We start from the raw sequence: 24416 nt of genomic DNA, 5'->3' as shown, positions 1-24416 counted from the left end.
ACTTAACTGCACTTTCACTTGGGGTTGCTTGAGCTCTTCTTTTTTAATAAGCTTCCGAATTTGTGGAGCAAAGGCTTCTTCTTCTTGTGACTTTGTTCTTTTGTTGGCGGTGAGCTTCCACCATTCTCCAGATGTACTGTCGGAGTATCTTCCTTTAAAGACAATCTGTTAATCTGGTCCAGGCTATCATTCTCCGTCATTGAGTCGACTTCCTCAATGGATTCCTTCTCAGCTGCCTCCAGGAAATCCTTGTCTTCAATCTTGCCGCTTTCCCATATCTTAGATTCAATTTCCACTGATTTATCATCGTCCTTTTCTTTGCTTTTATACACTTTGGGCTTTTCGTTTATGTCCGTAGTTTCAGTACCATTTTCAACTGTCTTGACATCCATTACATTGCTCTCTGTTAGAGGAATTTCCTTTACAGGTTCCTCGTGATGTGGGATCTCTGCTTCGGCATTTTCTGTTGAACAACTGAATACATCAAATAATTAATATATATTATTTTCATCATTTCTTTGTGTTCAAGTAAACGATATTGTCATGATTTAAAGCTACCTTCAGTCCTTCATCCCCGTTCCTTGTGATATAATCATATACTATATATATATATATACCGTATAAAACAACTCATTCCTTACAGTTTAGTGATTAAAAAGTTTGATTTATTTGTTGAAATTTATTAAAAAGTTTGATTTATTTGTTGAAATTGAGCTTTCAATAAAGAAATAGGAGGAAATTAAATATATTTTAAACTACATTCAAGTAGGATTAGGATTTGTGGTTCTCTTTTGATATATGACCTCTTTGTAAACATTTTTACCCAAAAAAAACAACTTTCAAGAGTTTGTCATATACTCATATCTATCCTCCAAAAATATGTACTCCCGCTGCAATTATCACAAATTATCAATAGTGATACAGTTATCAAATCAAGCTATAAACTTTTGAAAATATAAGTGTCGACAATATAGATGTGATTATCGTAGTGAATGCCGGTAAAAGCAAATATCCTTGTAAATTAGAAAAAGAGCTGCATCTAATTTTTTTCTCATTAATATATAAAACATTAAAGTCAAAAAAGACATATTTATGTCATAAAAACAATATCAAACCCGAAAACTATTGTAATATATATGTAGAAAATAAAATAGTGTTATACATGTACTCAGTGCTTATCCGAGAGAGTCGGGCGCTTCATCTTCCTTTAACCCTAGTCGTCTCCATCTCCTTTTCCACCTTTTCAGTCCATCTCTATCTATGTCTTCTTTCTTCCTATCTCAATTCTCTAACCGCCCCTTCTCCATTCATCCAACACTTCTTCTCTTCTTTCAATTTCCTATCAATAATCTTTTTTGTTTGTTTTTTCTTTAATAAAATTGAGTTTTGTTCCACAAAATTCGGAAAACCTATTCAATTTTTTTTGTTATCGTCCGTTTGAGTTATTATTTGCGTGTTTGAGGGTCTCGCTTTGTGCGAAGTGTCTAGATAGCTGGGGTGCGTTTGGAATGGTAGTGAAAATCGCATGTGCTCACTTCTCACAAAAAATATTTGTTCATAACCCGAGGCCTTTAAACTCAGTTTTTACAATTGAGTCCTCTGAACATTGCACTATCCATGAAATTACAATTGTGAAACTACTGTTTTCAGGGGAGATAAAAAAAGAAAAAGAAAAAGGGCGCTGATGGTGGTTGAATGGAAAATGAATCAACTCCTTTGCTGGGAGGATTAACCAAAACCAGATGACACGTTAATTAATATATAAACTAATTTGGAATTGCATTGCATGAAAACAAAAAGAATAGTTATAACAAAAAATATATAAAAAAAAACTAAAGATGATACAAGCCTTTCAGTACACTTCTTTCCACTTCTGCAGATAAGAAAAGGATAGCATGAAACTTTAAGAAATAAAAATAAAAAAAACACAATAATCAGGTGTAAAATAGAGCTAATGTACATTCCTAAAACAAGACTTAACTGCACTTTCACTTGGGGTTGCTTGAGCTCTTCTTTTTCAATAAGCTTCCGAATTTGTGGAGCAAAGGCTTCTTCTTCTTGTGACTTTGTTCTTTTGTTGGTGGTGAGCTTCCACCATTCTCCAGATGTACTGTCGGAGTATCTTCCTTTGAAGACAATCCATTAATCTGGTCCAGGCTATTATTCTCCGTCTTTGAGTCGACTTCCTCAACGGATTCCTTCTCCGCTGCCTCCAGGAAGTCCTTCTCTTCAATCTTGCCGCTTTCCCATATCTTAGATTCAATTTCCACTGAATTATCATCGTCCTTTTCTTTGCTCTCACACACTTTGGGCTTTTCGTTTATGTCTGTAGTTTCAGTACCATTTTCAACTGTCTTGACATCCACTACATTTCTCTCTGTTAGAGGAATTTCCTTCACAGGTTCCTCATGATGTGGGATCTCTGCTTCGGTATTTTCTTCCTTCTGATCGCCATTATGTAAGGAGAACTCTACCACCTTGGGTAGCAAATTATAATCTTTTTCACTGTCTGCAAGTTCACCATTGTTCTCAGCTTGTTTCCTCGTTGTACCTTCCTCAAGCAACTTCGACAATTCCTTGACCTTTATCAGAGAAGCTGATTCTTTGTTCTGAAGCTCTTTATTCTCTTGAACAACACTCTGCAGTTCATTTTCTTTGTCCATTAAACTTTCCTTCAGTTTCATGCTTTCAGCTTTTGCTTCCCCAAGAACTTCCTTTAAAAAGTGCATCTCAGATTCAGCTTCCGCTAGGGTATTCTTAAGCCGAGCTTCTTCCTCCTTTGTTGCAGATGCTTCATCCTCGGCTTCTTTAAGTGCATTAACCAGCCTGCTGACTTCTTTTGTCATTGAAGAGCATTCTTCTTCGGATTTATTAATGCAATCCATTAGATGAAGCTCTCTTTGTTCTCTCTCAGCCATGGCAGTCTGCTGATCATGCTCGGTTTGCTGGATCGAATTAGTAAGAACATTAATCTCATGTTTAGCATCATCAAGCATACTCTCATACTTCTCATTTGATGCTCTCAAAACCAGCTTTAAATTTTCAACTTGGGTTTTAAGATTTTCATGCTCCTCTTCAGCAGAGATTAGTTTTTGTTTGGCTTCTCTTGCTTCTGAAGAAGCCTCATGTAATGCTGAAGCAAGACTCTCCATCGCTTTCTTACTTTTCTCTTCATCTATCCTGAAAGTTTCCAACTCATTTATGAGTGTGCTTTTCTCTTCTAGCAGAGTCTGAACACTTTCAGCAGCCAACTTCTCATTGTTTAAAGCCTGGATTTTTTCACCCTTCAAAGTATCAAGCTCACACTTAAGAGATTCAACCTCCTTTTCCATCTCAGAAGCTTGTTCCTTGGCCATATTAAGACTACGCTCTGAAATCTCAAGATCACCTCTCTGTGATCCTATTGATATTTCCAGTGATCCCACTTTTTCTTTAAGAGAGGCAATTTCAGATTCCGCATCATGCAATGAACCATTACTTTCCTCTAATTGTTTCATGATCGAGTCCAAAGACTCTGATGCAGATTTTTCCAGCAGGTTTGCTTTCTCAGCATGAAGCTCCAATTCTTCAACCCTTTTTTGCCACTCTTCTAGTAGATTATGCGCATAAGATTCAGCCGTTCTTGCAGCCTCAAGCTCTACACTGAGTTTCTCTAGTTCAGCTTCAATCTCCAGTACCTTCTTCTCATGATCATTTGCTTTCTCTAGTTGTTGTTTCAAAGTCTCCACCTCAGATTTAAGTTCCATCACAATATTTTTGTAATTGCTAGCCTCCACTTCATAATTCTTTACTTTTTCCTGCGCACAAGCTTCAGCAATCTTTGCCATCTCCAGCTCGACATTTAGTTGCGCTACAGCAACCTCTGTTTCTGCCAGCTTCTCCTTGTAATTATCTGCTTTCTGAAGATCTTGTTTCAATGTCTCTACCTCTGAAGTGAGCTCCATCACCATTCGACTGTAATTATTAGCCTCTGATTCAAACTCTTTTGCCCTGTCTAGCTCTTGTTTTAATGTCTCTACATCTATTTTCAGTTCCAAGACTATAGTGTCATTATTATTAGCCTCAGTCGTGTTCCTGCATTCGAGTAAAGCTTTCAAACGGGCCAACTCAGCTGACAGAATCTCTACCTTCTCCACATGTATCTCAGCAATCTGAGTTGCTTCATCAGCATGGGAAAGCGCCTGATTTTTTGCATCAGAAGTCCTGACTAGCTCTTGTTTCACCTTCTGGAGCTCCTGAGTGGCAGAGAGAAGAGCAGCAATATCCAGTGCATGTTGCTTCTGCATATTTTCAAGTTCCGTCTGCCACTCTTCTTCCTTTTTCTGATTTGCATCAATACCCGCCTGTTCCATTTCAACAGTACGAAACTTCTCGATTTCAGATTCCTCCTCTGCTCGCTTTTGAGCAACCAAAGCCTCCGCGAGTTTCCCATTAGCTTCCTCTGCTAATCTCTGAGCTTCTTTTAGCTCATCAACTGCCTGATCTTTCTCTTTCTCGACCTCAGCTAACTTCTCTTTTGCCTTTTTCAAGTCTTCCTGGACAAGATTTAGTTGAACCTGTAGTTCTGATCCCTTTGACAGCCTTGTCGGTTGCTTCTATATATCAAAGTCAGTACAAATATTAAAATCAAATCAACTTCCAATTTCACAAGATCCATTTTATATATTACACTTGCAAGAAGCATAATTCGACATTGCTGTAATTCCTTGAATAGACTTATGCCACATCTATGAAGCAACCTCACTGATAATCACAATGAATTTGTCTATTCCTATTAGATAATCACCCACATTTACTTAAAAAAACTGAAATTTAGTTAGAACTTACATCAGGAGTAGTGTTGAGCTTTGGAGATCTGCGATCCACCGAGGGCTTCGACGGAACAGATCTTGGAGAGCGATCAATGGAGAGGCGCGAATTTTGCAAGGGGGATGGAGAATCAGTCTCAGATTTCACAATTCCCCTGCCCAATTTAGGAATCTTGGGAGTTGCCGGAGATACTTTGTTGTTGTTAACATTAGATGCTTTATTAATTTGAGTCACATTAGAGGCTTTGTTATTAGGAGCTTCTGTAGATGCTTTACTGTTGGGAGTTTCCACTAAAGCAGATTTGTTCAAGTTCAACCTGTCATGATCACATCAACATACAAAATCCATTCAAAACAAACAATGCAAGATCTATACCCACAATCCATATCACTATTAATTAAGCATAAACTGCTTATAAATTTAATAATTAAAAAAAATCTATCCTAAAGGTGGAAACTTTATCACAATTTTGACACCAGAATGCATAATTTTTACAAATACTATGCAAAACAGTTGCAATAGAGTCTATGCACCTAGATCCACACTATAAAATCTGAAAAACACAATTTAGAGCACAATTTACCACAAGGGTCATCAAGATTAAGCCCAAGAATGATCAATTCAAAACCCATTACACAAATCATACACAATAGCAGAAAGATCAACAATTTGAAACAAATCAAAGAAAAGCTGCACAAAATTAGTAAACAAAACAAACCTAAATGAAAAACAAATATGAAGACATGAACTTTAAAATGTAGATCAGGAGAAAGTAAGGGGAATTACTTGGATTTAGTAGCCATAACTGCAGTGAAGAGGAGGAAGTGTAATGAGAGAAGTAACAGTAGTGATATTTATATTTATAAAATTAAAATAAAGTAATGCTGACAGACATTAACATTAATATTGAAAGACAATGCAAGCCCAAGAAACTTTAATGTTGTTTTGAGTTTAATAATAAACTGATCTGAGAATGTATGTATAGGCAGTAAGATGTAAGTATTGAGATAAGCAGTTTGGTGTTCTTTCTTGTTTTTGGACAGTAAAACTGTAGACCACCACAGACACTTTAAAGTGTGTTTGCTCTTTCTCTGTCCCTGTCAACTTTAGTTGCAGAAGAGCAGCAATGATTGTACCATACTACCCTCCAAGATTTGTTTGTCCAGATTTTTTTATTAATGGGATTTTTGGGTTTTTATAGGGGTAGAAAATAGAATAAAGTTATTGTTGAGCAGTCTGAGACACTGAGGAAAAGGAGTGGTGTCATAGTGAAATAAGCTGAAAAAACAAAGACAGAAGTGGAGAAGACAATTAGGCAAGCCTGATTTTCATGTATCAAGAGATGCAAATGAGGTCAACACTCAACACCTTTGGGCCTTTGGCATCTCTTTATTCATATCTCTTTTTCATACTTTGGTTTGATTCGAAAAAATAAAGAATAGTACTCCCATCCATCCCATTTTAACTGATTTTCACGTATTTAAAAGTGTCAAAAAAATAATATGTACGTGTTTTTTTCTTAATTATAAAGACTAGATTCTTTTTGCCATGGACCAGATTTAGTTGAAATAAAATTAAATACAAATCTATCAATAAATACAATTAAATTAATCAAAAAAGATGCAACAAATTGTATATTTTTATAAATTACAAGACACTTCTAAAAATTATTTCCAATTTTTTCCTCAGCTCTTAGTCGACAGTGATTAGTTTCACTGTAGTAATAGCAAAATTATACATATAAACAATCTAATTAAAATTAATTATGCAATAATCTTTTTACTTCTGCGTTAATTGTAGAGTGTGATTTCAAGAAACCGTATATAACCATAACTTCCAAAATTGTAAATCTCATTTAAGAAGATTGATTTTTATTACTATGATGTAGATGAGTTCAACAAAAACATGTCACTGCTTAACCGTCTCAGGTTTCCTTTTTCATCTTCTTTCTTTCTTTCTGTTGTTTTTGTTAACTATTGTTTCGTTGTAATCAGCTTTAACTCTAGTGGACATTACAATACCATCCAGTTAACCAAATCATACAAGTTACTCCTGTCTTTTTAGTTGTCACAAAATTGACTGACTGAAATTTATTAATATTTTATCAAATGAAAAAAAAATATGTCATCGGAAATAAATTTTAATCTACTTTAAGATGTAATTTTCAGTTTATTAAAATAATGAAAGAGTGACTTATCATCTTTGGACAAAAATTAGTCAATTTGATCAACAATAATAGTGACAACCAAAAAGGGACGGAGTGAGTCTTTGACTGTTTAACAATTTGTACAGCAAATTATGCATCGTGATTTTTCATTATTTTTGTTTTTTAAGTTCTTATATTACGAGGTTAAATTATGCATGTTCTGTGTTAAATTTATCTATTTATTGCTTTTTGGCTAAAAATCTAAATATATTTCCTAGATTGCTGAATGATTAATCAAAGAACTGCAATCAAAATTAGTTTAAGGGGAAAATGGTGGGAAAATGACGAGGCACCCATATATTAAAATCATGATTCCGTTACTTTCGAATATAAAAAATGAAAATTATTCATGATTAGGATAGTAGGACTCCTATTAGGTAAGAAGGCCTAAAGAAGGAGACATTATATCTTCCTCTACCCTTCACCCTCACACTACCTAATCAAATTATCACTTTCTAATCCAGAAAATTAATATCAATTTTTTGTTATAATTTTTAGAGTTTAAAGCTAAAGGGGCGAAATGTACGAGTAGATGAAAACAGTGAAATGACCCCGCATGCAAATTATTCTGGATCACTCATGAGTTTTATCTGACTTTTCTCTTTGTTGTCGTCCACAAAATCACATACTTGATCCATGTCCGCTAAAGAACCAAAGATTCACTGCTTACTTATCCTTCTTTACTTATGCAGTTTTGCCCCTGATGTTTCCCACCACAAGCAATTCAAAAAATAGATAACATTTTCTGCCTATAAACATGATTTCCGGTGTGGGAGCATGTGTTCGTGATTATTTAAATTTCTTGTAATTAACTTTACGAGAAAAAGAATTCCATGGTTAGAACAGATGGACTTGAGAGAGACTGCCCAACTTTAATTTTAATGGTATCTTAAGATAAAGATAATTGTGTTTTGTCTGTCATGCAAGCATACAATTCTGGACAATTAATATAAACACAGCTTTATGAGTTTATGGTATTAGCATCTACACACAGAAGCACACAAACACATGTGCATGAGTACATTTTCACAGTCACACATAGGTCCAGCTCAGTGGCCAGCTCAGATTCATCATAAAGGGGTCAATTTAGGAGATGAAAATAGAGGAGTATAACATGCAGCTGTACACACACTTGAACATTTTAAACTCTGGACATGAAATGCACATGGGGTGTGGACTGTGGGATCATATTGCATGAATATGCTCAAGGTGGGACAGATCAGGCCAGCCTCAGAATGATTTGGTGAATGATTGGGCTGTACATTTAAATAATACTGTAAAATGAACATGTACTTCTGCAGTAATGTAATGCTTGATGCCAAATATTTTAGTCCTCTACTCGAAGGCTGATTTCAAGAGAAGTCCTTGCCAACTAATGACAAGGTCGATATTACTCAGAAACATGAGAATAACAGTAAATGCAAGATGTTGTCGAGAGCTATCTATCATGAAGAAGATAAAGAAAGAGAACAAACTGAATCGGCACACAGAAGTTGGAAGCTACACAGATAAGCACAAGGGAATTAGCATAGTACTTGGGAACTTTATTTTCAAACCCAACAGAATGATCAGCATGTTAAATCTCTACAGGCAATAAATTTTCAAATTTCCTTGATGCAATCAAATTCCATACTCACGATGACATGTAAGAAACTAAATTGACATTTGGCTTGGAAAGGTGACAATTTTTATTCATGTCCAGCAGATACATTTTCATGTTCTGCGAAGGGAAAAAAAGTTCTTCACTGCAGATATATGCCTGGACAAGGATAGCATAAATAACTAATAACAAAAGATAATACCTAAAGATGAATCAAGCATCTAAGTAATGGTCTTTCCATTTTAGAAAATAGGAAACAGGAAGCGTGGAAGTACCGAAACAGAAATTAGGTTAACAGAACCCAATATACATACCTATCCATAAACAAATCAATCTTATCTGATTTACTTCTGGTTGCTAGCACTCTTCTTTTTTAGTAAACTTCCAAACTTGCGGAGCAAAGGATTTTTCTTCTTCTGACTCAACTCCTTTGTTGGTGAGCTGCCACCACTCTCTAAATTTTCTGACAAGAAGGATCCATTGATCTGATCAAAGCTCTCATTTTCTGCCTTTGAGTCCAGCTCTTCATCAAATTCTTTCTCTTGCTCCAAGAAATCTCTATCTTCAATCTTGCAACTTTCCCACATCTTAAACTCAACTCCTGCTTTATCATCTTCCTTTTCCTTATTCTCATTCCAGTCTGGCGTTCCATTTAAGTCCTTAGATTTACCAACAGCGTCAACCCCCTTTACATACACGGCATTACTGTCCTCTAGAGGAATTTCTTGCACAAGAACCTGGAAATTCTGATGTGGCAGCTCTGATTTAAAGTTCTCTTTCTTCCCATTTCCATTTTGTTCAGAGAACTCTACTACTTTAGGGAGCATATCATAATCTTTTTCACTGTCTGAGAGCTCTGCATTCTCCTCAGCTCGTTCTCTAGTCATAGCTTCTTCTAGCAACTTTGAAAATTCGTGAACCTTCTTTAAAGAAGCAACTTCTTTACTTTGAAGCTCCTCATTCTCCTGAATAATACTCTGCAACTCATTCTCTTTATCCAGTAAACTTTCCTTCAATCTCAGGCTCTCAGCTTTTGTTTCCTCGAGAATTTTCTTTAGATAATCTACCTCAAGCTCGGCTTCTGCTAGGCTATTCCTTACCCGATCTTCTTCCTTTTTTGTTGCACAAGCTTCCTTCTCAGCATCTTCAAGTGAATTAACCAGCCTGCTAACTTCTTCTGTCAGTGACACTTTCTCTTCTTCAGATTTATTTACAGAATCCACCAAATGAAGCTCTTTCTGCTCCCAATTAGCTTTGGTAGTCTGCTGATCATGCTTAGCTTGTTCCAAAAATTGATTAAGGACACCAATCTCATGTTTTGCATCAACAAGCATTCCCTCATATTTCTCAGTAGATGCCCTCAGTTCTAGCTCTAAGTTCTCTACTTGGGTTTTTAAATTCTCATGTTCATCTTGACTGGATATCAGCTTTTCTTTCACTAGTCTTGCTTCTGTAGATACTTCATGTAATGCCGAAGCTAAGCTCTCCATCGCTTTTTTACTTTTCTCTTCTTCTTCCCTGGAAGTATCCAGCTCATTTATAAGCTTGTTTTTCTCTTCTTGCAGCGTTTCAATAGTGGTAGCAGAAAGTTTCTCATTGTTCAGTGCTTGGGTTTTCTCGTCCTTCACAGTCTCGAGCATAAACTTTAGAGATTCAACCTCCTTTACCAAGTCAGAAGCTTGTTTCTTGGCCATATCTACACTACGCTCTGATTCCTCAAGAACTATTTTCTGTGATCCCATTGACAATTCTAGTGACCCCAACTTCTCTTTGAGAGAAGTAACTTCAGATTCTGCATCACGTAGCAGACCGTTGCTTTCATCTAGTTGTATCTTGACTAAACTCAAAGATTCTAATGCAGATCTCTCCAATTGATTTGCTTGTTCAGAGTAAAGTTCTAGTTCTTCAACCCTTTTTTGCCACTCTTCAACTAGATTATGTGCATAACATTCAGCCATTTTTGCAGCTTCCAGCTCTACACTCAGATGCTCTAGAGCAAGCTCGAGCTGCACTAGCTTCTGCTCATAATCTTTAGCTTTGCCAAGTTTTTGGGTCAAAGTTTCCACTTCTGATTTGAGCTCCATCTCAATTTCACTATATTTGGTGGCTTCTGTCCCATAATCTATTGCCTTCGCACTAGCACAGGCTTCAGCTATTATTGCGGCCTCCAGTTCAATAGTAAGTTGCTCTACAGTCGCTTCATTTTCTGCTAGCTTCTCTTCATAATCATTTCCTTTCTGAAGTTTATGTTTGAACGTCTCTAACTCTAATTCGAGCTCCTTCACCATTATTTCATATTTTCTAGCCTCAGTTTCATGAGCTTTGGCTTTCTCCAGCTCTTGTACAAGTGTTTGTACCTCTGATTTCAGCTTTGTGACCACATTATCACTATTTACCTTCGAATCATTCGTGGATTCAAATGCAGCACTTAAGCGGAGCAACTCAGCTGACATAGTCTCCACCCTCTCCGCATGGATCTCGGCAATCTTGGTCGCCTCATCAGCATGGCAAAGCGCCTGATTTTTTGCATCAAAAGTCATGGCTAGTTCTTGCTTCACCTTTTCGATCTCATGAGTGGCAGAGAGAAGAGCTGAAATATCCACGGAATGCTGATTCCTCAGATCTTCAATCTCCTTTTCCCGTTCCTCGTTCTTTTTCTGACTTGCATCAACATCGACCTGTTCCATCTCAATAGCACGAAACTTCTCGATTTCAGATTCCTCTTCAGCTCGTTTTTGAGCAACCAATACAGCAGTAAGTTTCCCATTAGCTTCTTCTGCTAAGCTCTGTGCATCTTTCAATTCATCAAGTGCTTGTGCTTTTGCTTTCTCAACCTCCAGTAGCTTCTCCTTTGCATTCTTTAGGTCTTCCTGAACAGCAATTAGTTGAGCCTGCAATTCAGATCCCTTTGACAGACGAGTTGGCTGCTTCTGTGGATACAAAGATAGCATGCAATGGCAATTTGACATGGTTAAAAGTCACTACAAGAAATAATTTAAATCAAAGATCTTTTTGACTCATATTTCTCAAACAACATTCCAATGATAATCACAAGGCGATTGTCTAACATAACAGATGACTATATACAGTGGACAAAACTTGTAAGCTACAGCTACTGATAAAGCAAAAAAGAGAAATGTAATTCTTACATCAGGTGTTGTACTGAGCTTTGGAGACCTGCGATCCAGCACAGGCTTTGAAGGAGCAGAACCTGGAGAACGATCAAAAGAAACACGTGAACTTTGCAGAGGAGAAGGTGAACCGTTATCCGATTTTGCCACTCCCCGGCTTAATTTAGCGACCTTAGGAGTTGCCGGTGATACTTTAGTAATGGGAGTAACAATAGATACTTTGTCACCAGCAGCTACTTTAGATACTTTGTTGTTTAGGGTTGGAGATTCTGATAATGTAGATTTGTTCAAGTTCAATCTGCCATGTCCACATCACATATATAGAAAATCATTAAAATCAAACAATGCGAGATTTGTAAGAGCATCACTGAAACAAAACCATGTTTTCAAACAATTAAATTCGAATCCCAACAAAAATGGAAACTTTACGGAAAACTCACCATAAAGTATATGAAATCAATCAACCTTAAAGTATATGAAATCAAAGCATTTCTGCATATTAATAGCTATTAATCCAAACCAAAGATAGAAACTTTACCAAAACCCAAAAAAATACTAAAAGCCCAAATATAAACACATTAAAACACAACCAATTAAGTATAAATTAAAACAAGATCCACAGCATAAAACCTCAATAGCCCATGTAAAGATACTATATTTCCATTGACCTAAAAAACTAGAGCACAATATTTTCAAACCAAGAACACAGCACATAGCAGCACACACATATATCAAAATGACCCAGAAGCGGAAGCCATATATACATAAAAACACTATATAAATCAGTAAAGATCTGGCCCAGAAACAGTAAAATACAGAAATGTAAGCCCAAAATAAAAATCAAGCCTTTAGGAAACAAGAACCATCGATAGTAAAATAGAAGATCTCGAGAGAGAGAGATTACTTGGATTTAGAAGACATGGTGGCGGGGGAAGAAGATGGATGGTTACTCAATAGTTAAGTTGTGTATATAGTCTGATTTCTATACACATGATTGTGTAAAATAACAATATTCAGTGGTTTGTGAATACTAAACAAACTCTGAGGAGAATGTGGAAGGATAATATGTGGGGTTTGTTAAATTCATGTATTTTGTACTTTTCAGAGCATGTCGACGATTTTTAAAATTGTGATACAAACAATTTTTATTGATGGTATATTTGTATTTGTTAAATATTTTTCCCGAATTGAATTATCCAATACCTATGATTGTTATCCTGGTGAACCGTCAGGGCTCTTGTCAATTTATTTTGTTATTGAATTTTTATGTAAGTTATTAAGATGCATATGTTTTCTTAGACTCAAGACTAATGAAAACTATAACATTACTGTATGTTTTAACGAACACACATTTCGACCGTATGGTAAATAAAATTCTAAGTCTTTTAAATGATAACTCTTTTAACATGTCTAAGGATTATTATATATTAATAGTTAAACCAGTAAAACCGTTATTTTATTTCTTTGTCTACCAGTTCTTTTACCTATACGACTGAATGAGTATTTTAGTAGTCTAACGATTAAAAAACACTTGTACGCGAATCAGTCAAGGATATATAATTAAATTATTTTAAATTTAATTGTTTTTCATTTGCGATGTCAAGTTTACTGTTTTCTAAATTCATCTAATTTTTTAGTTTCTAATGATATGATATTTTTCTAATGATATGATAAATATCATATCATTAGAAACTAAAATACTAATCTGTAACGAATAATAAAAATATGATTTTATTCAAATTATTATTAAATGAAATTCTGTTCTGAAAATCTTCAATAAATCTGAACAGATAAGTGAATTGATAAGTTTTGTTTCCGTATTTTTCGACCACAAATGAAGCTAAGAAAGTTACATAAAAAACAGCGTCAACATGTATGAGCCACGAGCAAAGTTTGTTCGCAGGTTACAGTAAACTACAATTTCCCCATCACTATCTCCAGTCCCTGCGTCCCCGGGCTCTCATCAGCATTTGACAGTTTCTGAATATATAACACCTACACAAGCGATAGCAGGGTTTTATATTCTTCATTAAAATTTGAAACATAAAATTTCAGACCCTACTGAAATAAAATTGATTTTTTACTTTAATTCATCCCAGCGGGTATACAGCTGCAGGTGAGGGAGTTGTTTTGACCGAGGGGCCGTTTGGGTTAGCTTAAAAAAAGTGACATCCTGCTTAAGCTAAAGAAGTGGAATAGAAGTGAGAAGTAAATAAGTTAATAAAGTGTTTGGAAAAAAAGTAGAAGCTGTGGGAGGGAAGCTATCATTCTCAGCTTCTTAAAAGTGCTTCTACTTATTTACACAAACGGGTCAAAAGAAGCAGAAGTCATCTACGAAACAAATTTTGAGCCGGCTTCTCGATTTATAATTAAGTCAAAACAACTTATTTCTAAAAAAACTATTAGTTAGTTTTTATTTATAAGTGAGAATATGAGAAATTGAAAATCTTCAACTTTTTTTACTTGAATTATTTTTATTTTTGAAATTTGAGATTTTTTAAAAAATAATTAATAATAATTTTAATATCAGATAAGTTGTGAACACCAAAAAAATCATCCAAACATATAAATCAATAAAAAAATTATCCAAATATATAAATTAAAAATTAGTTATCATTTATAACTGTCAGCACTAGTTTTAAAGTGAACTGACCCATATATCTCATATTAACAACACCTACTGTAGGACATAACACACTACACCAGTCTCAGCATCCACTAATGTCCATACCCCTCATCTGCAACATGCAACTGGCAAGGGGAATGTGTTGTAATATAAGATACAACCACGTTACAACAAGACAAAGACACTGCAGAAACCAGTGTGAAACCCCTTCATTAATGTTTTCATCTTCTCTCTTGAGCACAGCCATTCATGTAAATGCAGTGGATGAAAATATATGTGCAAAGTAGATTGACTGTATAAACAAAGATCAAGAACTTGTTTGTCACCTCTGCAGATGCACATGGAGCTGCTTGACATTATTTATCTATCTAAATGCCTGGGGAAGACCAGTCTTTTCATGTGGTGGCAGATGAGAGCATCTCCAACAAATTTTCTTTTAAGTAGAAATCTTAGAATTTTGGTTCAGATTTTTGTGCGGTGAAAAATGAAAATATGGATGTGCAGTCCATAAGATGTGAAAAATATTTATATTATTTCGACGGCCCCCGTATAGTCCAAAATCCACCGAACCCATTTTAATTTAACAATAAAAACACACACACACATATATAATAGATATGTAGATAAATATCATATTAATCCTATTAAATTCATTTATATTATATTAAAAGAAAAAAATAATTGTAAAATTTCAATAAGAGAGGATACAAGAATAATAAAAAATATAATACTTTTATAAAAATACAATTTTATATTATATATACATTTTTTAGTTCTGTCGAATAATCCATCCGAGAATAATATAATTTTTTATTTTAAATTAATTTTGGACCAACTAAAATTACTTGTTCGATTGTAACGGTCGAATCCGAACTAAGCGCGTATATGCTGTCACAGGCACACCTTGGGTAGAAAAGGGAAAGCGGAGATGAATACGTGAACTGATAAACAATTTCTCCAGTTCTCGCTAAACGCACGTCTTCTGCCTTTTTCACTTTCGATGAAATAATTGGGTGGTTAGTTGATTACAATCTTCCCTTATCTCCTCAAATATTTGGTTTTGTATAACCGAAGATATATTATTGTTTTTTTTTTTGAGTAAAGAAGATATATTATTGTTAAATTCACACACTTGTGTTTCTTGTTATACTCATATAAGTAGTTATACAATAATATTTACAAAACCCACGCTATAACCATACATTGCCTCTCTTTCATTGTGATTACACCAAATATCTGCTCATGTGTATAACTACTTAACGTGAATTTAGGTTTCTTCTGTCAAAACGAATGAATTATTTTATTTTTTTGTCAGGAACGAATGAATTATTTTAGCCACGAATAAATTTATTAAAACTGTAACACGAAGCAACTTTGACAGAAGTTAAAGACTACACTGGAAATCTATGACACTGTTTATTAAAAATGCCCTGAAATTAACTTATGTGCATTTGATAAATCTGGACGGATTTCAAGTTCGACTCTGCGTCATCTCCAATATGCACTCGAAGGTGTTACCTGTCCCGAAGACGGGCGCCTATGCACTCTTCAACCCAAAAAATGAGATTTCGAGGGAGAGGAGTGTTGAAATATAAAACAGGGTCACGTGCAGTTGTTTTTTGCACAGACTCATGACTCGTCTATCATCTATGATCCTGTATATGTCAGGCCCTAGACTTACATTCAGGTTAGTATGCATGAGCCTCTTAGTTAAGGGAGGATTATGAGGCTAGTTTACACGGACCTCGTTCATTAACAGAGGTAGGGTTAAAAAAAATTAGAGTCTGGACTGGTTATTTCACAATCCAACTGCTGTATTATGATGTTCCTATGCCAGGGACCAGCTCCCTATGTTTATATTTAAAGACTTCCATGAACTCATGGAGGAAATGAATCATTCATCTTGCTTGAATAAGAAGCCATTGATATATGAAGAGAGAACTGAATATTACTTACTCTATTGAAATGAAACGTATGCTGTACAATGGTTTATATAGCTCTCAGAGAAGCTACTAGAATCACTAGACTCTAACTGAATCTAACTGTATAATCGTGCTGGTATAACTGAATCTGTTACAAGTCATAAGGTGGTGTTACACATTTATAATTACTAATTAATTAAATGTAGGAAATCTTTTATTGACATATTCTGTGAGATGTAACTCTATACATTTGATTTCCTAGGTATGGAGGAACAATTTATAAACCGAGTTCCATCATCCGCTGTTGAGAGAATAGTTCGGTTATTGAGTCGAAATGTTTCTGTGAAGACAATTCACTGGATTTGTCTATTTCTGGTTAGTTGATCACCTTAGAGCAGTACAATGAAATTTTAAAATCGGTGTTATTTTATTGATATAATATATGGGAGTAGATGTAAATGACCTATATATAAAGCCCAATGCTAATTGTCAAATTGCTATAACATAACATTCATGTTGTTCTTATGCAACATTCTTTGACAAAGCTAGTAGCTCACACGTTGAAGTGGCTGGACATGTGTTCGCAATTCAAGTAAAAAGGCTCCACCTGTATTGGCTCAGGCTGGGCATGCTGAGGAACCTGAAAGAAGTGATTCTAATCTGGCTGATTCAGGTAACTTATTTCTGTATGCTATGGTACATCCCTGAATCCTGATTCTTGAATCTGACAGTAAGCTCACATATTGAATAAAATTCAGTTTCTTGGTACCAATTGTCTAGCCCTGAGCATAATTATCCGAAACCGGTCCAAACCGACCGATCCAAACCGTCCAAACCGAATATTTCGGTTTTTTAATGGTTTGGTTTGGTTTTGGTTTTGGTAATTAGAAAACCGAAAATTTTCGGTTTGGTTTCGGTTTCCAACTTCAAACCGGTCGAAATATCCGAACCGAACCGTTAGCACATATATTAGAAAATTATTATTTTTATATATTTAGTTTAGGTATTTAAGTGTAGTGTTGATCAATATCATAAATATTCCTAACTTTCAAGATTATCCCTTCTTTTTTTCTCCATCCTTATTTTATCCCCACTTCATTAATAATCAACCTTTCTTCTTTTTCTCTTTTAAATAAAACATTTTGTTTAGTTTTTAAAATAAAATGAATTATTTGTTTTCATTACAACGTATAAGGATAGCACCTAAAATTATTTATATCGAATAATTATACAAGTTTCACTTTTATCCTTTTATAAGGTATTTTGTTAAGTGACAATAAAAGGAGCACCTAGAATTATTATAAATTAATAAAAGTGTACATTTTTTTAATATTTTGGTCAAAAACCGAAACCAAACCGAACCAATCCATTAATAATCGGTTTGGTTTGGATTGGTTTTTATAATATTCGGTTTGGTTATGGTTTGTAAATTTTCGAAACCGAAAAATTCAGTTTGGTTCGGTTTGGACCTCCAAACCGCTCAAACCGAACAGTGCTCACCCCTACCAATTGTAGTATGAAATGGAACGGCGTCTATGGAGTTACAATAGTATCCTATTTTCACGTTTTTGATTTATTTTCTTGTATATGTTTTTCCCATATAGGCGAAATCAGTTTTACTAGACAATAGGCAAAGGTTCAGCATGCAGTGCACCCTCTTCAGAGTTGTGCTGGTACAAAACTTGCTACTGATATTTTGATGGATTATATATAAATATAGGGTCACGCTCGATGAAGAACACATTTTAGCGTGAGAACATTAAGAACATTATTGTTTAGTTTCAAAACAATACAACATTGAACATGTGAAATATCTGCAAAATAACAATTATTTTCATTGTTCTCAAAACAAATCACTGCCTATAAATATATAATATATTTGCTAAATCGACTGTTTTTGTTTTTTGTTTTGAAACAGAGCACCGTTTTTTTTTTAAGAAAACAAACATTCATTGCATTCAAAATGACCATTTTTGCGGACAAGGGCTGTGTTCTCTAGTTCTCCACAGAACTTCATGCCTCAAGTTTGTGAATATGGATTCTAAGCTTCGAAGAACTGAAATTTAGGGTCTAGAAATCCTAATGATAGATTTGAATATGATATTTGCCTCCATTGCCTAATATAACTACCAAGTCTGTCAGCTACCGAATCGATTAGTGCCCAACTTGGTTTGGTGTTAAGATCAAAACCTTAATGAAGACATAAAACCAAAACCTCTATACCAACTGGTATATATTACTATATACTTTGATCAAGAAGATTTCGTTAATATCATTTTGATCCTTAAAGTTCTATAAAAGTACATATAAACCCTCAAAGTACAAATACATGCCCAATTTGTGAAAGTTGCAATAGTTTATACCACACACAAAAATGAAGTTCAATTAAATAGATTCATAAAATTTGTCGCAGTGTAATTATCTGTTAAAATACATAAACTATGATTCAGGTTCAGGCAACTGTTTTTGCTGAACATGCTTATGGTGAGATCCAATTCGTTCGGGGAAACAGAGAAATTCATTCACTAATTGAGAAGAGAGCTCGGGATATATGTGACAGGTACACATTTATCATCTAGTAACTTGTTTGCTCAATTCTTACACTCTAACCATTGGCTTGTAAAGCGGACTCCAGATGAGGAAAATCTCCCACAATGCTTGGAAAATATTTCACTAAAAAACTGCACACTCATCTTGAAGATTAAAGAAATCAATGTTGACAAACAGTTTCACGTTTATTGTTCAACCACATATGCAATGGATTTGTCAACCTGGGAGAGGAAAAAATTAATATTATTAACAAAGAACAAACATCAAATACAGAGATAAAAGGCTTTATAAAAACAAATAATACATGTTAATATAGGGTTTCTTCTTTCTTGCTAAATCACAGAGGTTATCTTTTTTCAGGCAAGCAGTTCGAGATCTCAAGCTCACCTCGATAGAGCTAACATATCATGTTTGGGGTCTGGTCTGTCTTTTTGTATTAGCTTATCCTCTGTCGTCCCAGTCCTGGATTTAACCATGACTTACCCTGATAATTTTATTTACCCTGATAATCTATTAGAACAAATACTCGCTTGTAACGCTATAAGTCATATTTGTCAAACAAAAAAAAATCATATAATTTTCATTTTTGTCATGATTTGACTGTATTGGTCCGTTTGTATGACAATATTTTATCAATGTAAAGTTTTACAACAAATTAGAATCCAGCATGGCGGGCATAAATACTAGTTCATATAATTTATGTGTTTTCTTCGAAGTTTTTATAGTCAAATTGGTACTTCCCATTATAATTTTGCATACGGATGGTTAGTATGTTTTTGAGTAGGGCTGTTCACGAACCGAGCCGAGCCGAGTTTTGACCGAACCGAGCCGAGCTTTAATTTTTTTTCTGACGAGCCGAGCCGAGCCGAGCTTTTTTATCGAACAAAAATTGTGTTCAAGCTCGGCTCGTTAACTAACGAGCCGAACACGAGCTTGTTCGCGAACAAATACAAGCCGAGCCGAGTCGAGTCGAGTCGAGCCGAGCCAGAAAAAAAATAAAGACAAACCGCTAGTTGACTCTTAAAATAGCTAACCAAATAATTTTAATTTTTTTGAAACTTTGTTTATATCACTAAAATGTATATATGTTAACATCCATGAGGTTGGATCGGTAAGAAATATTTTTTAAAAAATTGAAACACTAATTTATGATTAAACACTAGTTAGCGGTACTAGTTAACCTTCTACTTGACTGTCAAAATAGCAAACCATATAAAATTATTATTTTCCGAAATTTTGGTTACATCACTAAAATATATATATATAAATTATATGTTGAATTCTGAGTTCAATAACATATATAAATTATAAAAAAAAACCCCAAAAATATTACATTTTTTCGAGCTTTAACGAGCCGAGCTCGAGCCGAGCGAGCTCGAGTCGAGCTCGAGCCGAGCTCGAGCCGAACATACTAAAAGCTCGGCTCGAGCTCGTTTACTTAACGAACAATTTTTTGTGTTCGAGCTCGAGCTCGTTAACTTAACGAGCCGAGCCGAACGAGCTCTTAACGAGCCGAGCTCGAGCTTGTTCGCGAACAGCTCGGTTCGTTAAACAGCCCTATTTTTGAGCAAGGGCTTTTGAATAAGAAGGCCAGATATGGAGGTCGGTCTTGTTCTGTTAGCAGCCTTTCTCTGCTTCAATTATTTATATGTTCATATGCTAGAATTAGAAACAACTTGTGGTTAGTTTGTTGAGAGGCAGAAATCTGACTTGGTCACAATAGTGTGTTTTCTAGAAACGGTCTCGCCTAAAAATTAAATACCAACGTATCGAATGCTTCTGATACTTCTGGAAAACATCTGATTATTACATCATATTTAATAGTAATATCTAAGCAAGCACAGTGCACACACTCATTTTATTTGGGGGTTGCAGAGTGATTTAGATAATATTAAAGAAATGTAGTCCAACATAAAAAAGCAGCAGCAGCCAGAAATTAAAAAATAATTTAGTCATTATTATTATTATAGTGGTTATTATTGTTTGGAAGTCATGAATATGTTGGATGAAGTCGACAGGCATGGCAGGGGTTTCTTTCTGGACCATCTCTCTGCTGCGTGGCCGTAAGAGTATGACTCATCCATCCAAATTTAAGTTGCCAATATTTGACATTATTATATTTCTATATTTAATATTAGACATTTATACGTAGCATATTTTGTCACAAATTATAGGCATTGAACCACTACTCCCTCATGGATATTATAATTTTTCTAGACTCCTATAAAATCTAGTTTTATAATATTTTTTTATAATTATTTTTTGAATAAAAATTTAAATATCAAATTTTTATTCATAAAAAAATTAAAAAAATATTAACAAAATTATATTTTAAAATGTGTGTCAGAAAATAACGTAAGAGTTGTATGGAGTACTTGTCGTGAAATGACATGGGAAATCTGAATGTGATAGAAGAAAATTTGTAACAAACAATAATTAGTAAATAGTAAACTGTTCCTTGTCTTGGCTATTTATCTTTTCTTAGAAGTAGTTTTTTTGTTAATTGATAATGCAATTTACATACATTGCAACTTAGCTTTACGTTTTGATATGTTTCCTTTTTCAAATACAAGACCTTTGTCAAATGCAAGAAGAATTCTTGAGATATTTTACTTCTTGAAATTTTTATGAATAAATTTATAGATTTTTTACTTCTTGAGTTTTTTATGAATAAATTTATATATCAGGGAAACTTCAGAACCCGGAGTTGATTTAAAAGCATCTGCAAGATATACAAATGGTCAACAACATTAAAAATCATAGCAAAAAAAAAAAACATTAAATTATAAAAAAATGAAAATTTCAAAGCAGAGAAAAGGTCAACAAAAGACTGGAAGTGTAACATAGCACAGTCGTATGATCCACACACACTCGGGCCATTCTGCCTGCTTTCTAATTCGTCGTTATTAAAAACTAATAGAAAATCCCATGAGCCCATGACTCTCACCTTTAGCTTTGGTGATGAAGAGTTCCCAAGATCCCCATAATTGCTTTCTTATTCTTCATTGAAATGTTGCTTTCATTATGTGTGGTTGAACAAGAACTTACAAGCACACCATTTTTATGCAACAAAATAAACCCCAATTCACCAAAATTGAATACCAAACAGAAAAGAAAAAAGCTAAGCTGCCTTAACTTTCTTAGCCAAGTATGAACCATAACAAGTAATGCACGGTAGAGTCAAATTCAGTTGCACCAAAACCAGTAAGGCATTCATGACAGAACTAATTGCAACGAACATCTAGCAAAACGTATTCGGTATCTCAAATCATAACAAAAACCCGAGAAATCAAGAACAGCGAGAATTTTACTTTTGATTTCTCCGTACTATATGAAAAACACAATGTAACTTAATATGCATCATTTCATTTATTTATCTTACAGTTACACAAAGGAGTATCATCCCTATTCATCCATCACTAGTTAAGAATATTTACAGTTAAGGCACCTCCTCCTGCATATCACAGTTTATACATTACAATCCTAAACACTCAAACAGTCCATATCAAACTCTATTACAATCTCTCCAATCATTTGAATGGAGTATAGCTTACTACTTTCAAATACTTTGTAACTTTCACTTTTTTGTATACACAAACTTGACTTGGATTTCCAACACCCGGCCTCCATGGACAAAAGCTCAGCATGTTGCTTTCTTTCTTGCTTCATAAAGAAAGTGTCTTTCGTTCTCTCTTTGCTATAAGAAACTAGAAAGTAAAGGGTACCTGTAAATGTATATATCATGCTACAACACTTAGGACATTATAGTAATTCTTGGTGGATTCGAAGTGGATTGATTCCATATTTCCATTCCAACTCCACTAACCAAATTTCTGTCATCAACAATATTCCAAGATAAGCCCTCCCCCCATTGGAGATCTATGTGGAATTCCCTTCCGTCTTTTTGCACTCCTGTAAATTCCGGTCATCTGAGGCGGCGTCGATGGCGTGAATCCCCGGAATATCCTTTTGACACCTTCATTTCCAGTATCAATCATTGATTCTTCTTCTGAGTAGTCTGATCCACCCATCTCCATTGACATTTTCTTCTTTCGGAAGTCCTTCGACGTCCCAACAATCTGACAAAACAAAGAACAATCAATCATATTATCCGAAACATTACATACTAACATTTGTTTCTGACATTTACTAGTAACAAACTAATGGTCCAATTGCTATAATGAACTCTAGTTGACTTAGCTCATACACTGATTATGAATTCTATAAGCTGACAATACAATTTTGATATGGTTCTTCTCTAACTTCCGGTATTGACATAAACCAAAACTAATATTTTTGGATTACTTCTCTAAAACAGAGCTATACGCAATCGTCAATATTTCTTGTTCACCAGATTGTACATACCTTGCAGCCAATGGAGCAGAAAGAGAATGAATCAAGAAGGCTGCGATCACAAACAAGGCAAGTGTTGGTGACACCTTTACCAGGCCTAGGCTGAGGCCTCTCATTTAAGAACACAATTTTAGCACTATTGATCACATAAGTCTGAATCCCTGTAATCTCCAAGTACTTTTGAATCTCAGAAACTCGTATAACATCATGGTATGATGATCTCCTTATCTACAAATTATGAATTCATCACAATTAAACATCAAACAATATTACTAACACAATTGACCTTCAAAGACCCATCAATCAAAACAAATTCAATAGCTCAAATTCGAAAGAAAACCAAATTTGATCAAATACCCTTCACAATGATACCATCAAGGACACTCACATGCACAAATAAATAATCAATCAGCATAAAAATCAAAACTTTAAAGAGTCTTGCTAGTACTGCTTTATTGAGTCATCAGAAATTGCAAAAGAGAGACAAATTAAAAGGGTACCTGAATGGCTCTATGATCCTTATGAGAAGAGAGGCACATAGAACAAAGGGCTCCATTGATACAATCCAAGCAAAACATATTGCATTCACTCTTGTGAGCACTTGGGTGATTCTTGCATTGACCAAAAAATCTTGTACCTAGAAGCGGTTTCAGCCATGGTGGCCACTTGTTATCACCTTCTTTCACACCCTACACACAAACAATCCAACAAAAAAACCAATCAAATTCAGAAAAAAACACAGCCACAAACAAAGCTCATCAAGAACAAGCACACTATCAAGAAAAAGGAGCCAAAACATACATTTTCATTGCCAAGCATCATTTTCAGGAATATGGGTATTGATCAACTGAGAAAAGGGTTGTTGATTATGTGAAGAAAGTTGATGAAAAAAGTTTGAAATTATATTTTTTGATGGAGAGAAAAGGAGAAAGAATGGAGATGGAAAGAAAATAAAGGTGGGATCTTTTAATTTTTTTCTTTGTAGTGGTGGGTGGGATGGGTTTGGTTTGGGTTTTGTTAGGAAAAGTCTACTTCCGAACCTCACTCCGAGCCTAAACCATGAAAGAGATAGCGTTTATTTCAATGCACTGTGACGTCTGTTTTCTACTATCTTCACTTGCCTTTTTTATTTTATATTTTTGGCACCACATCTTATCTCTAAAACATCAGTTACATCATGTATAATAATTTATTAAATTTACTAAGAGGAGGAGATTAA

The 24416-nt window shown here is 34.8% G+C and overlaps 3 protein-coding genes across 4 annotated transcripts; all 3 read right to left on the bottom strand.

Moving 5' to 3' along the window:
* Window positions 1–1802: 1802 nt before the first annotated feature.
* LOC135147096 (WEB family protein At3g02930, chloroplastic-like) lies at window positions 1803–6144 on the bottom strand. 2 transcript variants are annotated; one of them, XM_064079660.1, is made up of 3 exons: window positions 5596–6144; window positions 4828–5125; window positions 1803–4592 (listed from the first exon to the last, which is right to left on the bottom strand). In XM_064079660.1, exons 1-3 carry the CDS (start codon window positions 5610–5612, stop codon window positions 1989–1991), a joined length of 2919 nt encoding a protein of 972 aa, XP_063935730.1. In that variant the 5' UTR covers window positions 5613–6144; the 3' UTR covers window positions 1803–1988. The 2 variants fall into 2 exon arrangements, with proteins under 2 accessions (XP_063935730.1, XP_063935729.1); XM_064079659.1 differs by having other exon boundaries at window positions 1803–4595; window positions 5596–6142.
* A 2693-nt stretch (window positions 6145–8837) lies between these two features.
* On the bottom strand, window positions 8838–12810 carry LOC108226287 (WEB family protein At3g02930, chloroplastic). Its single transcript, XM_017401231.2, has 3 exons — window positions 12651–12810; window positions 11765–12044; window positions 8838–11545 (listed from the first exon to the last, which is right to left on the bottom strand). Exons 1-3 carry the CDS (start codon window positions 12665–12667, stop codon window positions 8960–8962), a joined length of 2883 nt encoding a protein of 960 aa, XP_017256720.2. The 5' UTR covers window positions 12668–12810; the 3' UTR covers window positions 8838–8959.
* A 9380-nt stretch (window positions 12811–22190) lies between these two features.
* LOC108224863 (protein RGF1 INDUCIBLE TRANSCRIPTION FACTOR 1) lies at window positions 22191–24186 on the bottom strand. Its single transcript, XM_017399607.2, has 4 exons — window positions 23999–24186; window positions 23698–23886; window positions 23210–23425; window positions 22191–22923 (listed from the first exon to the last, which is right to left on the bottom strand). The coding sequence occupies exons 1-4, from the start codon at window positions 24017–24019 to the stop codon at window positions 22684–22686; spliced, it is 666 nt and encodes a 221-aa protein (XP_017255096.1). The 5' UTR covers window positions 24020–24186; the 3' UTR covers window positions 22191–22683.
* Between the last annotated feature and the right edge of the window lie 230 nt (window positions 24187–24416).

Source organism: Daucus carota, chromosome 6, assembly GCF_001625215.2.
Source record: "Daucus carota subsp. sativus chromosome 6, DH1 v3.0, whole genome shotgun sequence".
In the NCBI taxonomy this organism is placed as follows: Eukaryota; Viridiplantae; Streptophyta; class Magnoliopsida; order Apiales; family Apiaceae; genus Daucus; species Daucus carota.
Note: the sequence above shows the minus strand (reverse complement) of the source record. Positions and strands in the feature narration are given on the sequence as shown.

Excerpts from the sequence above, each read along its gene's own strand:
- LOC135147096 (XM_064079659.1), bottom strand. Across the intron at positions 4,596-4,827 it reads AGCTCAACACTACTCCTGAT|AAGCAACCGACAAGGCTGTC; the intron begins GTAAGTTCTAAC and ends TTTGATATATAG.
- LOC108226287 (XM_017401231.2), bottom strand. Across the intron at positions 11,546-11,764 it reads AGCTCAGTACAACACCTGAT|AAGCAGCCAACTCGTCTGTC; the intron begins GTAAGAATTACA and ends TTGTATCCACAG.
- LOC108224863 (XM_017399607.2), bottom strand. The coding sequence starts at position 24,019 with ATGATGCTTGGCAATGAAAAT. Across the intron at positions 23,887-23,998 it reads TGATGCTTGGCAATGAAAAT|GGTGTGAAAGAAGGTGATAA; the intron begins GTATGTTTTGGC and ends GTTTGTGTGTAG. Across the intron at positions 23,426-23,697 it reads AGGATCATAGAGCCATTCAG|ATAAGGAGATCATCATACCA; the intron begins GTACCCTTTTAA and ends CATAATTTGTAG.